This window comes from Anthonomus grandis, chromosome 9, assembly GCF_022605725.1.
Source record: "Anthonomus grandis grandis chromosome 9, icAntGran1.3, whole genome shotgun sequence".
Taxonomy (NCBI): Eukaryota; Metazoa; Arthropoda; class Insecta; order Coleoptera; family Curculionidae; genus Anthonomus; species Anthonomus grandis.
The window spans coordinates 10,243,567-10,261,194 of record NC_065554.1 but is presented as its reverse complement, the minus strand read 5'-3'; the positions used below and the strand labels follow the sequence as shown (position 1 = coordinate 10,261,194).

The window sequence follows — 17,628 nt, the reverse complement described above, 5'->3', positions numbered from 1 at the left end:
CACGTAATTAGAGTATCTAGATCTTCTTGAAGGGTAAGACAGTCGTCAGAAAAGTCAATACAGAGGAGAAGCTTGAGGTCATTAGCATATAATAGCTATTTTAGGATTTTTTATAATTTTTTACTTTATTAAACATTTTTTACATTTTTTTTTTAACGTAGAGAGATTTTTTAATGATCTTTTTTTTTGACATTGTATACATTAAATTGTATATTTTATAATAATATTTTTGACTACTTACAATTTTTAAATTGTATTAATCTGTATATATTGTAGATAATCTATTCTATTTATTTATTTATTTATTTTTTAAATTTTGTTTTGTTTTTCTTTTTTTTAATTGTGTTTTGTTTGTATTTTTGTGTCTTTTTTGTTTTGTTTTACAGCTTTGTCTACAAATTGTAACAATTTCTTGACAATAAAGCATTGATTGATTGATTGATAATAATACCATTGAATTAAGTTTTCCACACACATCATCAATAAAGATGTCGAATAATAGAGGACCAAGAACCGACCCCAGAGGAACGCCGAACGTTAAAAGAGTCGCTTAACAAAACGTCATTTACACATTCCAACTGAAATCATCCTAAAAGTCATGATTCCAAAAGCGTAAGAAGATTATTAGGAAAGACTCGAGTTTAGCCAACAAAATGTCATGATCAAATTTATCAAAGGCATTAGATAGGTCAGTATACATTACGTCTAGTTGAGAAGAGGAATCTAAAGTTTCCGCGATCAGTTGAGATGTAATTACGAGATTCGTTGTTGTTAAACTTCCTTTGAGAAAGCCATGTTGATGCGGGGAAATTTTATTTTTTACTTGATGAATGATTCTATTATGAACAAGAATTTCCAAGCATTTAGCGAAGTTGTTAATAATTATTATCGGTCTATAATTGGTGACATCATTGCTTTCAGATTTTTTGTACATAAGACTTACTTTTGAGTGCTTCCAGATCTTAGGAATAGATTGCGTTAACAAAAAAAAATTGAAAAGAAAAAGTAAGTAGCTTGGTTGTTAAAATTGTTACAAATAGGCCTCGGATTCAGCCTTCCAGGAGCATTGAGCAAAAGACTGTCTGCCGAATTCTGTAAGGGCCCTTAAACTTACTCTACTAATTAACCTGTGGTACTCTTAGCAACTTAACTGAAATAATTAAGTAATTTCGATATTTAAAAACCTAATAAATAAATGAGATGCAAAATGTGTAACTGACCATCCTATGGCGCTCGAAATGTGACCTTTAAACCAAACCTAAAATAATTGTTCTATAGACACATAAAAAACGCGATAGATTAAATAGCAATATATAAACAACATAATTCAATTCAGTACAGAAATTGCCATTATTTCGTTCGGTTTCTCCGTTTAATGTAAAATTACAAATAAATTTCTATAAAATATACATTCTTACTTATCTTTATGATACACTACAATGCAAATATTTTCAACAAATTAAATGTGTGCGTTTATTGTGTCATAGTTTGGGAACAATATGCCGGGTCTGATAGCACTCGTTATTGTGGGAGTCACATTATAGTTTATGTTTTTAAGAAAAAAACGTATATTTTATAGTGCTTTAAAGTGCCGTGAATAATCCTAATCTCGGTGTTTGGTGTGAAGTGAAAATTTGTGCTATATTTAGCTAATTAAAATGTTATTAAAAGATTAAATTTTAATTAAGTAATTCTGGTGCCACTTGAAAATAGGTTAAAGATATGCCACATTGATAAATAAATTTGTTATTTATGTTTAAAATAACTTAACATTGTAAAAATTGCATTTTTTGTTGTAATGTAATGGTGCCTGAGCACTTTAATTGGGCTTGAGGTGACCCATATTCGTAGCTATTGCTTTACGAATTTTATATTTACATTTAATGAAAAAATAACCTATTTTAGGAGATGCATTACTCTTTATAAAAAACACCACAAAAGACCCCCACTTACCTAAAAAGGGAAAATGAACAAAATAAAATGTCTGGAAGACCTTTAAGTAACAGCCTTTAACGTCCTCATATAGCCCTAACAATGCAACAACTCCATTGTTTTAATGTATCAACCCTTATAGACTTAAGGTTATTTATGTATTGTCTTGTGTAATAACAAAGACCATTGTTAAATTAAAAAATAATTATACAAATTTTTATCGATCAAAATATTATATTTAATTGGAAAAAATCAGTGGCAGTCTTTCATCAAAACTGTTACGTGACTTTTAGGGGCATCATTAAAATTAAATAATTTGTTCTACAATATTACAAATTAAAAACAAATCCAAAAATAGATAATTAAATAATTAATATTCCATTGGGGTTTGTGATTTTTAAAATAGAATTAGCGGTTCACGACTTTATTAGTGAAATGTGTAACAGGAAATAATTGTTATTGATAGTGCACCAGTGAGCAAGTGAATTGCGGAGGACGAGGCCAATTATTGATATTTGACCCTTGATTTGAAGTTGGAAAATGAGGTAGGTATTTACTTGTAGTTAAATTAGGGTGTTTTTTTATTGGTATTCAGAGTTCAAACAATCCTATGATTGGTAATTCGAAAATAATTATGCAGGCGAATTTAGGCTTACCCAATGTCTTTTTTTTTGAAAAACGTAAGAAGCTTTTTCAAATTTATAAAGCGCGAACAATTTAAACAATTTTAAGTAAGACTAAACTAAATTATAAAGTTTAACGATAATTCCCACTAAAGAAATGGCTATTGTTTTAGTCTGTGTGAGTACAAAAGAAATGAAGTCTAGATTTACTAGCATAAACATTTTTCTTTCTTAATACTCCATCGCAGGAATTATTTCTGTTTCTCCAAATTCAGCAACCCTCGGCCCTTACCAGTACCCTTATACATTTTAAGCCTATCGTGTAGACAATCATCATTCATTCCGTATCGGATTCTCTAATTAAATTTTTGTTCGTTATAACATTATCTCAGTAAAAGATTATATATTCATATAACAAATTGTGTCTCTTAAGATCTTATCTATTTAGTGCAGCAGATTCAGCCAATACTTCCTTGAGTAGAATCGTTTCTCAACATTTTTTGCTAAAAGTTCAAGACAATTTTTTTTCTTTACTTCCTAACCTAAAAATGCAATGCCTGAAATGTAAAGTGGATAAAGCTAATTCAAAACTTCTTACAAACTGCGACAGCTGTATGAGGGCAATCTATAAGAATGTCTACTCTGGCTACACTTTATCTGAAATTAAGGTAGTGGAACTCAAAGGCCAGCGTACTCTGAAATTTCTTTGTGAGGACTGTCAATCTAATTTATTACAAATACTTTCAATTTTAAAAGCTATTAATCAACTAAATGAGGAAGTGAGTAGTTAAAGGAGGAACTCAAAAGGAAACCACCTACACGTGTCTTGAACAAAGTTGACAGGTGATCTAAACATTAATATGCTTAAGATTATTAATCCTTTTAACATCCATGAGCCAGAAACTAAATTGGTACAGAGGGTAATTCAGTTTTACAGGAGGATTTGTTAGCATTCCAGCAGGAGGGTGCTCCAGCTCATTCTTTTCTTCTTGTCCCACATTGGTTGAATGAGATATTCTCGGATAAATGGTTGGCAGACCAATCCAATGGCCTTCAAAACCGCCGGATTTAATACTCTTAGACTTTTTTCCTTGGGGACATATTTAATCCATTATTTATAAAACCCACCTGCTGATATTGCTGATATTAAAATACGAATTACAGCAGAATCTCAATCAATTCCCAGTAAAGTTTTCCGAAATCTTACGCAGGAGTTACTTTTTTACTAGTTTACGAAACTAGGCTTTATTATTATTTAATAGGAAAATGGACACATTTTCAGTAATTCATAGTCCGTAAGTAAACCCCATGTGGTTTATTAAAAAAAATTCTCTTTCGCAGATAAAAAAAATATTTTTGTCAAAGCAAAATAATTAATAAATAGAAAATCAATTATTTAAACTAGATTATTTAAGGCATAACCTTATCTTCTAATCTTTTAAATTACAAGAACACCCAATGCAATAGTTTTTGCATAAATACTATACTGAAAATCAAAATCTCAATGCAGGCATGTTTAATACACAGTACGTACCCCAAAAGACTTATTACGTACTATGGACGTATACATATAAGACGTCCACTTTACGCAGGATTCTATGTCATATGTACGTACTTTTAGGATATTTTACGTTGTGTATTGGACATAACATGACGTATCTAGGATGTTTGCATGACTTCTTTTTTGTGGGGTAAAATGTATTTGGGAGAAAAAATAACTTATTTATAAAAACTTCAGATATATTGATTATAAAAAAATATATAAGAATATAAAAAAAAATTTATATGTCTAAAAAACGAAACAGAAAATTAACGTTTAAGAAAATACAAAAAAAAACATTTGTTCTTCTCAACTATTGTGAAATATAGTCTTCAATTTTCTTTGTGCTTCCGTCCCTACTTGTAGTGCTGCACCTTAAAATTATATTTTAAAATAAGCAAATTATCAAACAAGTAATTCATTACTACTAAAATAAATAAATATGCTCTTACTTATCATGAATTGGGCTAGATTGTAGTAGATCCTTCCTATCACTGAGTGAACAGTACAACTAAATTTAAATATAGTAAGGAAATGTTTATAATAAGCCGAATTTTGAAAAATCCTAAATTCACAGGGGTGTACACTTTTTATCACAAAAGGAGAAATCACGCCATCACGCCAATATTGCCAAGACAACTGACAGCAGGGCATTCGTTCTCGCATCTGTCATTTATCTTAAACATTGCCAACAGTGTCAACTCCCTCATGTTGCCAATTACTTATTTGATAGTCAGTGGGGGCAACAAAAACACTGGGTTGCTTTTGCGACCGATCTTGATAATTTTGATATATTATTATGACAAATATTCTATTATCTATAGGGGAGGCCGGGGTTAGTTAAAACAATTTTCAGATATATTTTTTGTCTAAAAAAACTGAAAAGGCAGAAAAAATAATCAAAATGCATAAAATTGTAAAACCCTCTTTTATTAGAACACGCCTCTCGTTTATAAAAATCATTTTTTTTTCTACAAAATAACGAAAAACTAAACTTAGGCACGCTGTTACAACTTGCCCTAAGTCGGGGTCAGTTGAAACTAGACTGGGGTTATTTGCAACAGTAGGTTTTATTAACCTATATTATTTTCTATAGATATTAAAAACTAAAAAAGGAACTGATAGGAATATAATACTTAAAAACATACAAAAGGACAAGACTAAATACGTTCTGCAGTTAGTCTGCAATCTACATATCATCATCGGAGTCGCAATTCTGACATACGAAAAATGGCGTTTTGTTAGTACACTCCTCATGGGCCCAATAATGGCACTGAGTGCACTGCACCCATTTTTCTTTTGGGCGAGAGTTATTAAAAGACTCGCCACAAATTAGGCAAAATGTTTCAGCTTCCTCCTCCTCTGAGCTGCAGGGTGCCTTCGATTTTCGAGAAGGGTGGAATTCTGTAGTAGTCTCTGATTTCGATATGTTCCTCTTTACCTTTTTTTTTTATTCTTTTATTTTGAATCTTTTGCTCATATATAAGTTCAAGCTCTTGCTTATTTGGTGTGTCGGTCCAAATGGCGGATTTGCCGCGCTTTCTGCCTTTTCTTGTACCAGTGCGTTCTGCAGCCTGTTGAGTGGGTCGTAAATCTTCTGGCGTAAACCGATGCTTCTGAATACTAGTGGATGGACCAGGTTGTTCTATAACTTGCGGTTGTACAACTTCTAACTCATCGTTGTTTGGAGTCTTCTCAGGAGTCTTTTCAAGGGTAACAAGAAGTGGAGGCAAGTGAGTCTGTGCTTCCCCATTTTCTTTTACCTCATGGGCAATTACCACTGGTAATTGCCCATGAGGGTTCTAACTGGTTTGTTGGTCACTAACTGCAGAAGGCAGAAACTCATCCTCACTAAAGATATGCCGATTAAAAGGGTATATTCCCGATACTTTAAATCCAGCTTGGATGTTGCTCGGTGTTGACGCTAATGGTAATGCTTCTTTTGCAATCGCAGGAATGTTATATATCGTTATTGTTTTGCCTGGATTATCTCGCATCCAGGCATCACTGGCAGCATTGACATATTCTTTTAAAGACCTGTAGACAGAGCGGTCTAGTGGCTGTAATTTGTGGGAACAATGCGGGGGCAAACTAACCACTATTATCGCATTTTCTTTACAAAAATTAATACCGTTTAAGGATAAATGGGATTCATGATTATCCAATAGCAGCAAGACAGGTTTTTCCTTTGTGGCTCTAGTGTGTTTTCCAAAATGTTTTAATAAAATAACAAACTCAGTTTCTGTTATTCAGCCGGAAGAAATGGCTGCTCCAATACATCCAGGCGGTCCATTATTACAAAATACTTCCTGTAGTTTTTTCTAGGGAACAAAAACATTGGAGGAATTGAGTTTCCATTTGCGTTAACTGCAAAGCAAAATGTGACCAGAGTCCCTCTTTCGGCTGGCGTCATAATTCCTCCTTGTTTCGTCCCACGTTTCGCAATTACCCTGTCCGGCTTTTGTACGGTCGTCATGCCCATTTCATCCACATTATATAGTATATCTTGGGGCTTAAATGTATAGCGGTCCAAAACTTCCTGCAAAAGGTCAAAAAACTTTGCGACATTGTGTTTATTAAAGCTCGTTGCACGACTAAGGCTTGTTGCTTCAGGACACCTTAGAGATAATGTGGGATGACGTTTAAGGAAAGCCGACAGTCAATCTGTTGACGCCATATGATTATCTTTCCAATATGTTCTTACTTCTATATTATTGTGAACGGCATATTCATAGGCCAACCTGCGAATTTCGCGGGTTGATAGGCCAAAGTATAATTTCGACTGTTCGATTAAATAAGATGCCAACTCTTCCATGTCGTCAGGCAAAACCTGACGGGGTCGTTTGTATCCAACATGAAGCGGTATATCTAAACCTAAAAAAAATCAGCCGTGAAGACAAGACCAAAGAAAATAATCACTGGACAACACAACAAAACATTAAATTAAATATTCTTATTCTATAGGTAATGATTTACCTTCTTCATCCGCCTGCTGTTTTCTTTTGCAAAAACGTCGTAAGGTTGACTAATTAATGTTAAAATCAGCAGCCGCTGTTCTGAAAGATTTTCTGTTGTTTATAACCTCATGGGCAGCCTGTTCAAAAACATCCACAGGCGTCTTCCCCCTTTCAGTTTTTCGCTTGTAAGTTCGCATTTTATACCTTAAGAAAACACATAAATTATTGTGGGGAACATGCCAAAAACAGAGCTTCGGACAGTGTTAGTCTGCGACCCAATAGAGCTACAAATTTATACGCGCGCTATAAATATCGATAATATCTCTCATGTGTATTATTCGTTCTCTCTATGTTTTATATATATAACGAACATAACGAACAAAATCGTTTGGGGGTAAGTTGAAACAAGTGTCAACTTACCCCCACAGGACTATTTCAACTAGCCCCACAATACGGCATTTTATTATATTTTTCTAAAACTAAACCGGAAAAATCATGCATTTGAGAGTAGAATATCATAAAACGTACCTTCGTTCACTATTTATCGAAAAATATGATTAATGCTTAAGGTTTTTACACTGTTACTCGACTAGCTTAAAAACATAAAATTTGTGCTTGCTCTCACAGTTGGTAGCCGTTGTTTTCTGTGACTGATCTACGGATACACTCGAAGGTAGAGGGTCACAAGGCGAGCTAAATCGATATTTTTCGATACTCCCGCCATCTACCGTTTTCGCGTGAAAGCGGATGTTTCAACTTGCCCCTGTGTCAACTAACCCCGGTCTCCCCTACCTTTTAGATGTTTTTAAAATCCTATACCTAATTACTTTTCGACCTGATCAACATGTAAATTAACAACATTTATAGGGTGTTTTAGTCCTTTGGAAAGAGTGAATCTCGATTTGACAGTTGTATAATTTATACCAAATTTGTTGACTTTCTCTGTCAAAGTAAAAAAACATGCAATTAGTTTTTTTTCTGTTTACCTAAGTGAAATTAAAAATATTGAAAATAAAACTTAGAAGCATTAAAAAATACGTATATTTGAAAAAAAATCTTTCCTGGCTTTTAGTATTGTGTGTTAACCAAAATGAATATGTTTTTTTTAGTCCTGTATAATTCATAGGAGCTAAGACATTTTGTAACTATTTATATGTACACGTATGCACGTTCGCGAGACGTAACTAATGTATGTACAAACTACGTATCTAAAAGTACGTTATTTCTATAACAATGGACGTATGGACATAAATATGACATATAAATTACGTACCCAGTATATACGATGTTATTTGGGAAAGTAGGATACAACTAAAAAGACAAGAACGCTTTTTAAAACAATATGAGACTTGACCCTTCAGTCAGGCTAAATCTACCCCTCCTAAAGGGCTGAAACAAGAAGGCTAGAAATATTAAATTTAAGTGTCGGCCTTACAAGGAAAATCGACGTGTCCTTTTCATATTTTAAACTGAAAGAAAGGTATTAAGTGTGGGAAGTTTTTAAAATTGCACCCTGTATATAGTAAGTCTTCTTATTATACATTAAATCTTCAATATCTTATCTACAAATTTATGCCAAACAGAAATACTACCTAAAGTACTCCCTCTACCCGCAGGTCGGAAGTTTTGACTACTTTACAAATTCGCTTATCGTTGACGCTTAACCTGAATTGACTTATATTCACGAAGACATATTTTAGGTGATGCAGTATGCTGATCTATATATTTATATATATCTGATGAAAAGTTATTTTGACGCAGTAACTAGTTGGTTCCAAAACTTATCTATATAAGTTTTTGTTAAATAATGCGCCTTTAAATGTTATTGTTAATCTTGGTCATTCTTGAATCTAGCTTTTCTTTTATTTTGCCCATTACCTTCATATCCGAGAGCGGTGGATTAGTAATAGCTTGCTCTAGTTGAAATTCAGGACGAAATGGCATTTTTTATCAGTTCTAAAGCTGACGAAATTTTACATTTCAAATCTGAGTAAGCACCTATTATACATTTATAGTCAAATCTATACGCTCGGCCTAAATAATGTATTATCGTGTTGAATCTTATTTCTCTAAAATTAGGAGATCATTCTGAAACCCGTTTGTGTTGCCACAGCAAATCTTCTTGCAGCGTAAAAAAGTTTGAATTAGAAAATCTCTTTGCTCTGGATCATAATTCTGAAATTCGTATTTGCCTCGTCAGTATTCACTAGTATAGAGTTTAGCTTTATTGACTTAAAATAATCTTTGGTTTTTGATTATAGTAAATAAATAAATAAATAATGTCTTTATTATACCAAAATGTACAAAGGCCGAGTCTAGCCTAGGGCTAATCAACTTAACCTCTAATTACATGAACAAAAATATATACCAAATTACATAGACAGTAGTTATCGAAAGAAGATATTAGAAAACCCGTGAAATCCATGAAATCTATCTTAAGTTGAAAAATAAGCAATGACATAAAACTAAAAAAGAAGAAAAAAAATTACACATTTTCTCTTTAAATTATAAGAAGATCATCTGTAACGTGATAAAATGCGACCTTGATTTTACTTTAAAACCAGCTATAGTACTACATTTTAAACTGTTTATTAAATAATTAAAAAAAATATTTATAATATTCAAACTTTTCAAGATTTATGCTTATTGGCCTCATTGAGTCGATGCAATAATTTGTGCTCTCAGTTCTAATAACTAAATTGCAGACAAATCTTAAATCAAAAAATGGAAAACTGGAGATCAGAAATTAATAAAGTTAAAAAAAAACTTTTGTAAATAATCCATTTCCAAGCTATAAGAAACCCCAAAACTGGCACATGCGTACCTTTCCAAAACAAGTTCCCCACTTATCATCCATCCCCCAGCTGAAATATGCGGATATCTAATACTAAATTTCCCCTACAAAACTGCAGTGAAATTGCCATCTTAAGCATCGATGGGGCGAAATAGACGTCTGATCAATATTAAAACAAAGTCGAGCAAATTATGTCCCTGTCGGCGTCAAGTACACCAAGGTAATGGTTTTTTGTTATTTATTGTTGTTTTAGGTTATGTAAAAGTCAGATAAGAGTTGTTTTGCTGGGTGTTTAAACGAGGGGGTATATTATGTTATGCAAATTTAATTGGGCCATTACTTGTCGGAATGCACTTTGGGGTAAATTATTTATTACCACGGGGATTACATAATATTTCAGGATTCCACGTAACTGTAGGTTAAGGGGTGAAGGTTAGTTTTTCATTTCCCTTTAAAAAGCGGTTTTATATAAGAGTGGTGTATTAGATCTTAAGAAGTGAAGTTAAAAAAGTTAATATGAGGTAACTTTTATATGTATGGTTAATTTTAATTATAATACAACTGCGTACAATGCTTTTATCACTTTATTTATTATTTTTTATCCCTATTTGTAAAATTATTTTTTTTAAGTACCTCTCTAATGATTCCATGCCAGAATAGTCGCTTTTTTACCATTTGTTATTACTCAGTTGGTTAGATTTTAACAACAAGATAATTTCAAAAATTTGACAACATATCATTGAAAAATATTAAAATTTTTACGTATATTAAATTTAGATTTAAGGTAAAAAATAAATACCTACAATTAGGTAATTAATAAACAGCTTTTAAACGATGCAATATTTTCATTTTTGTAGTACCTGTTATATTTTTTTGAGTTTTTTATAACATTCTTGCAAAGGGTGTTTCAATAAGACCGCAAGAGTTAATTCAGTGTTGAATAAAATAAGGTTTTCTGTAGCAAAGTATTGAAATATTTATTGATTTAGAAAATATACATTAAGGAATTATACTATAATCCTACGTAAACTCGAGTTTTACGTAGGATCTAACTATTGTAATAAAACTAATTTTGGATTTTATTACTTTATTGGAATATGTCTAATTATAAATATAATTTTTTGTATGATATAATATAATACCATTTCACCCTTAATTTAATTTCCACACGAAACACAATAACAAAAAATATAAAACACTTTATCGAATCGAATATTTTCTTTCTACCACTTTAAAACACGTCTAATTTATCTTCCGTTTTCTTGTGTGAATATCAAGAACTGATTAGCGAACGCCTGCCGTTGTTTTAATTTATACTCCGTGAACTCTACGTGTTCGAACGGGAAAAATCAACCAAAATATGCAAGTCTGGACCAATTATTACAGCTCGACAAGTTTTCACGTTTATAGACTTGGCAAATTACGAATACTGCATATTATTCGAATTTGGTTTAAAAAAAATGCAATTCTTTAATTAATTTTTTTTTTAAATATCAACAAAAAATTAAAATAAGCGTTTAAATGTTAATAAATGATTTTATTTATTATCGCTCGATCTGTATAGTTGTTTATTGTTTTTAATCTTGCAATAGTTTTTTGAACAATTTCTACTCAACCGATTCGTACAAAACTTTCCGCACATATTTTAGCAAGTTTCCGTGAAAATATTATATTATCATATTTTATGTTTAACCCTTGGTTTAACCTCACAGTATCAACCCCTGAGCGAGGGTGCGAGCTGCCTTCAATTTTTTAAATTAGAAGGAGATCAAGTGATACCTCGTTTTAAAGGTCTTTCTATCCTGAATTTAATGTTGTCGTCGTAGAGTAGAGGTAATTCTAGTTAAGTGAAAAACTAACAACCAAAAAATAGAAAATATAGGTAAAAATATTTTTGAGATATACCTCTGAAACATTTAACAATTAAAAATAAAAATGTGGGGGGCAAAATTAAATGAATTGTTAATTTTTAAAGAGGTTAGAATCCTTAGAAAGTCTCATAATGTGTCCTAATAATTATTTTTACGTTTTTAGTGCACTAGATTTTATTTAAAGTAGTAGTTTAACTTCACCCTGTGCATTATTATTGTTAGATAATGAGTGAATCGAACTATATTATATGAATATTAATTTAAAAACCCAAGATTTTAGAAGTGAAGCGTACTATAGCGCACCGCCAAAGAAAATCCGAGAAAGCGGCCGGTTTGAAGGTTTCTGAAAAACTTCCTTTAAGGAGAAGAGATTTTTTATTTTTATGTTTTTATTTTAAGGTTTTAAGTAGTAGAGTTTTCTGCGTCGAAAAGAGTACGTGGTTTTCAACGGGTTAACATCCCTGCGAACTGTGATGATACAAATTTACAAATTTACCTTTACATACGCGTAATTTACATATTAACGGCCAGTTCTTTTCGAATGCTTCTAGCAATCTATAATTTGTCTTTGTTTGAACCAGAATTAAATTTATTACAGTTCATTTAAAATGTGTTTGTAGTAGTGTTTTATTTGGGTATTTTTAATAAATGTATGAAAATACAAACTGTGTTATTTGCCCGAGGTTTATTATAACGCTGCTGCAGACTGGTCCTTCAAAGGAAAAAACACAATTTGGAACAATTATATTTTTTTTTGGATTTTAATTTTTTTTACGCCCCTTTCGGGTGTTTTCACGCCCGTTTACGGGGGTCCTGCTTTTGCGTAATAAAATTTATGTTATTTTGTGTTATTACATGTAGGAATCTAAAAACAATACTTTTGAGTTGTCGCTCCCTTTTTCTGCATTCACGATATAATAACTTGTTACCTGCAGAATATACTATAAAACACGTCAAATTTGTATTTTAGACATATTGACATTTCTATGTTATTCATTATATCTCTTATTTAAGCCTGATGTTTTCAGGAAGAAGGTTGTTCGTTTTAAATTAAACAGCTTAGGACCAAAATAGATGAGATGGCGTTGCGGTGTTTTAGTCTGAAGAGGAACTCCTACAGTTCCTACTGACCTGTTTCATATTTAATGAGCTTATGCAAGAAATTATTTCAATTCAGTCAGCTTATAAATTATGCATTATGCATGTTATAAATTAAAGACAAATTGGAGATTTTTAATGTTCTGCTTAATGTTTATCAAATTTAAAGTTGTTAACGTATCTTCAATTGATATTTGTATACTTATTGAAATAATAAACGCATAATCTTGTTTTGTTATATTTGAAATTTATACGTCTTTCGTTGTTACAAAAAATTAATAATCAATTTCAATATATAAAGGAACACCAAATAATAGTTTTATAGTATTACGAAAACTATTTACAAAACACAAAATTCATGATTTAGAATATTTTAAGTTTCTTGATAATTTTTTTCAGATATAAATATGATTGTATCGTCTGCAAATAAATTTACAAATCCTACCTTTAATGTTATATTTAAATTACACAGGGTGGCCATTTGAAAACGAAACAGAGCCTATTTTGGGTCCCTCAGAACATTTGCGAAAAAATCCTCAGACCCGTCAATTTTTGATTCAAGGGGGAACCATTTTTTTGCTAGTTTCGCCCCCCTGAGGGCAAAGCCCTAGCGGGGGTGACAAGGGCCCCCAAAATTTTAAATGGAACGGGGGGTCGAGTGATACCTTATTTTGAAGGTATTTTTATGTGGATTATAATCCTAAAGTTTTAAATCGTTACTATTTGCCTAGTCGATACAGGGGCTAATAAAAGTTACAAAAACGTGTCAAAATTTTTTATGAAAAAAAATGCTTGTAAATTTAGCAGTTAAATAAATACAAAAAATTTTGTTCTCCTACATTGTGAACCGTACTTTCTGTTGTTTTTTTTTTTAATACCCGTAGGTATCTATGCCAATGCTGCAAGGGAACTCTTGGTTATTGTTGAGACTGTTATTATAGCAACATTTTGAAGTTTAATAGTGGTTGTCAATTACTGCTGTCAGATCATAGTGTGTCAAACAAATAGGTCTTTAAAGTTAGTTAGTTACAACATTGAGTGTGATGATGGTTTATTCACTTGCTGAAAGAGTTGAAATAATTTCTCCTTTCTTTGCGAACAATGAAAATGCTAATAGAACTGCCCAGCTCTTTAACACACTACAACACCCTAATCGACAGGTCCATCGCAAGTACATTTTGGAATTGGTTCAAAAATTTAGGGAAACTGGGTCTGTGGCTAATAAAAAGCGCGAAATGGATAATCCGGTGGTGAATGAAGCTTCAGAAGTAGCTATTTTAGGCTATATTGTGTAAGATCCTACACTAAGCACAAGGAAGTTATCAACCGTGTCTGGTATTAAGAGAAGCAGCATTCAGAAGATATTAAAAAAACGAGTTTCATCCGTACAAGATGCATCTCGTATAAGAACTAAACGAAGACAATTTTGATAGGCGAGTACAATTTTGTGAAACTATATCTGAACAAGCCGCCAATGATCCACACTTTCTATTTAATGTATGTTTTTTTGACGAATGCTCCTTTTTCCTAAACGGTACTGTGAATCTGTCGCTATTGGGCTGATTCAAATCCCAGAATATTTCGTGAGGTGCATACACAACATCCTGTAAAATTAAATGTTTGGGCTGGCATTTTTGGAAAACATATCGTAGGCCCCTTTTTTTACCTGGCAATTTAACAGGAGAGATGTACCTGGAGTTATTAGAAAATACAATTCATCCAGCATTAGTGGAGATACTAGAAAATAACAACGAGTACTTGGAAAATCGTCTAGTATTTCAGCAAGATGGGGCGCCCCCCCTATGCTGCAAGGGTTCGTCAATATTTGGATCAAACGTTTCCAGGACAATGGATTGGAAGAAGAGGAGCTATTGAATGGCCTCCTGGTTCCCCGGACTTAAGCCCATTAGATTTTTTTTATGGGGCCATTTAAAAACTAAAATTTATGCTAGTCAGCCAACATCGCTAGACCATTTGCGACAAAGAATAATTGATGAATGTCAAATCACCCCAGAAATTTTGCAAAATGTACGGGAAAGATTTGAACAAAACCTGTATTATTGTATGGAAGTCGAAGGCCAACATTTTGAACATTTACTTGATTGATTTTATCTTTAAGCCATTTATTTAAAATTATACTTTTTAAAATTTTTTTGTAACTTTTATTAGCCCCTGTATCGACTAGGCAAATAGTAACGATTTAAAACTTTAGGGTTATAATCCACATAAAAATACCTTCAAAATAAGGTCGATACCTTCAAAATAAGGAGATAATCCCTCGATCCCCCGTTCCATTTAAAATTTTGGGGGGCCTTGTCACCCCCGGTAGGGCTTTGCCCTCAGAGGGGCGAAACTAGCAAAAAAATGTTTCCCCCTTGAATCAAAAATTGACGGGTCCGAGGATTTTTTCGCAAATGTTCTGAGGGATCCAAAATAGGCTCTGTTTCGTTTTCAAATGGCCACCCTGTATATGCAAACAATAGTAAAAGCCTCATAACACTTAAATACGCTATGATCTATTTCTGTTCTTTGAAATTCACAATTAATTTCTTTCAAAAGAAATTGTAACATAATTATATCTGGAATAAAAAAAATATTTATTTATGAAACTGTCAATTCATTCACTCTTAAAGGATTAACTTTTATACTAGACATTTTTTAAAACTTATATGCTATAGTTGATGTTTTATAAATTAACATTTATTTAATGGTTTAAATTTTCTAAAAAAATTAATATTAAATTTAACAAACTAAAAAATAAAACATTGATGAGTTTTCTAAATAATGGTCACCAGAGGCTCAATATGTATTTTTCCAATTTACTTATTACTTCATAAACAAAAAAAGCCAAAACATAATTTCAGTTTTCCTCAAATAAAAATTTTTAAATAATAGTTGCCAGTTATCTTATTTTTTATTAGACTTTAAATTGAAGCAAACAAGCTGTGCATAATATTATTTTTAAATTTTAATAAAAATGAATCTTTATTAAAAACAATTAAATTTATTATAAACAGAATGTACTACCACTATTGTTCTAATATTATCTCATTGGTAGTATTTTCTTATCAAAAAATTGCGTAATATATAAGGTCAAATACGAAACTAAAAAAAAAATAAAAATAGACATGACCAAACGGCGGCATTCCAAAGGCCAACTAACTTCACTTAATTTAAACACGGATTATACAACAATTAGCAAAATAAAAGAGATTAAGATAATCGGTGATACACAAATAATTTGAGTTATTACCCAAAAGGATTATTAAAACTAGATAAGAGCGTAAAAATAAATGAATCACGAGTTGGGACATATCTGCTAAAGGCAACTACACCTTTTAGTATAATCTTAGACAACTATCGAATAAGATCAATAATTTTCCAATAGAAAAATTAGCTCTCAGTGTATCGCATTCTCACTTCTAAGGCACCATGAATGACGAACTCAATGAACATGACGAAGAGTAAGTAGTAACGCCTGTTATTTGGTAGGTTGGTTACACATGGTCGCTAGCATGGAACACAGAATGGAAAGGCGAAAACGCTTTTCGCACTTTCGTAGTACTGAAACTTTGTTGTAAAAGTGAACAGTTTTCATTCGTTTTCTGTATGCGTGTGAAAATTTATGTGAAAAGTGGTGAAAATGCGCTCTGAGTTTATAGTTGTCACGTAGGTATTTTAAATAATTTTACGGCTCTCGTTATACTATAAACTCGGAAGTCAAGCCAATTTAAAAGCATATAATTGCAAATTAGTTTTTTTTTACTAGAAAAATACATTTAATGATTGTGTGACCTTACTGTGTTACCACCAGTGAAAAATTGTTTTAACAAAAATATTGTGAAACGAGAAATTATTAATATGTAGATTCTAAAAATATAAAAAATGTATGAAATATGTAGGGTGTATTTAAAAGTCGCATCAATTTTAAAAGAATCATCTCGTATACTAAATAATAATTAAATCACGTCAAGGTTAAAAAAGTATCATACATGTTTGTTCATTAAAACATTTAGACACACACATCAACGGTGAGTTTCTAAAAAAGTTTTCTACAGAGTGTTAAAAGTTATAGTTCAAACTCCAGAAGGTGGTACAGGAAACCATTTCTGATAAATAGGTTCGTTTCGCATGAGGTCTGAACTTCTCACCGTTCTCGAGATAATTTTTTTAATATATTCAGAAAATCTGACAGGTTAATTCCTTTCTTCAAAAACTGGCCATAATTTAGACTTAGAAGGACTGTATCTTAAGATTACAATACAAAAATTGACTCTTTTTATCAAAACATCTAAATGTGATGCTAGTTAAAATCAGATTTTTTTTTTGTGAAACATCCTATTTCTTCTGTTTTTAACGCAATTTTTATTTCTAACATAAAATATACGGATAGGGTTTAATAAAAAAAATACTGGTTCAATAAAAATAACATGCTTTTTATAAGACAAAAAATTAAAATAAAATTAAAGAAAAATATTTACAATAAATGCAGCATCGAAAAAACATTATTTACAGATTTTTCAATCCCGCCAGATTATTTCTTATTTTCTTACAACACATTATACATTTATTTTCGCAATTTCCGACAAATTTTTTCATTTAGAAAAAAATTAAGAGGGTTTAGATCTGGAGACCTCAGTGGCCAAGTACTTGGCAAGTAAAATGTGGTGAAACAGCAACGTGAAATATATTATCTGAACTGTTTATGTAAGCCGTAACTGATTGTTCTGGCTCAACTTTTGATTTAGGTGTTTTATTATGCTACTCTTGCTTTGAGGAGCCGAGGGTGTGGGATGGGTTTTTTTTTTGAATT

At 31.7% G+C, this 17,628-nt stretch overlaps 1 protein-coding gene across 7 annotated transcripts in view; it reads left to right on the top strand.

Annotated features, from left to right (window-relative positions):
• Nucleotides 1-1,355: 1,355 nt before the first annotated feature.
• LOC126740500 (uncharacterized) overlaps nucleotides 1,356-17,628 on the top strand; it is a 51,615-nt gene continuing 35,342 nt past the window's right edge. For 2 of the 7 annotated variants that reach the window (XM_050446539.1, XM_050446545.1), the window contains exon 1: nucleotides 16,141-16,279. In XM_050446539.1, the coding sequence (XP_050302496.1) occupies nucleotides 16,248-16,279 (32 nt within the window). In that variant the 5' untranslated portion in view covers nucleotides 16,141-16,247. Of the gene's footprint in view, nucleotides 1,661-2,225; nucleotides 2,478-9,932; nucleotides 10,067-16,140; nucleotides 16,280-16,353; nucleotides 16,485-17,628 lie in introns of those variants that run through there. The other 5 variants (XM_050446544.1, XM_050446543.1, XM_050446542.1 and 2 more) reach the window with 5 other exon arrangements.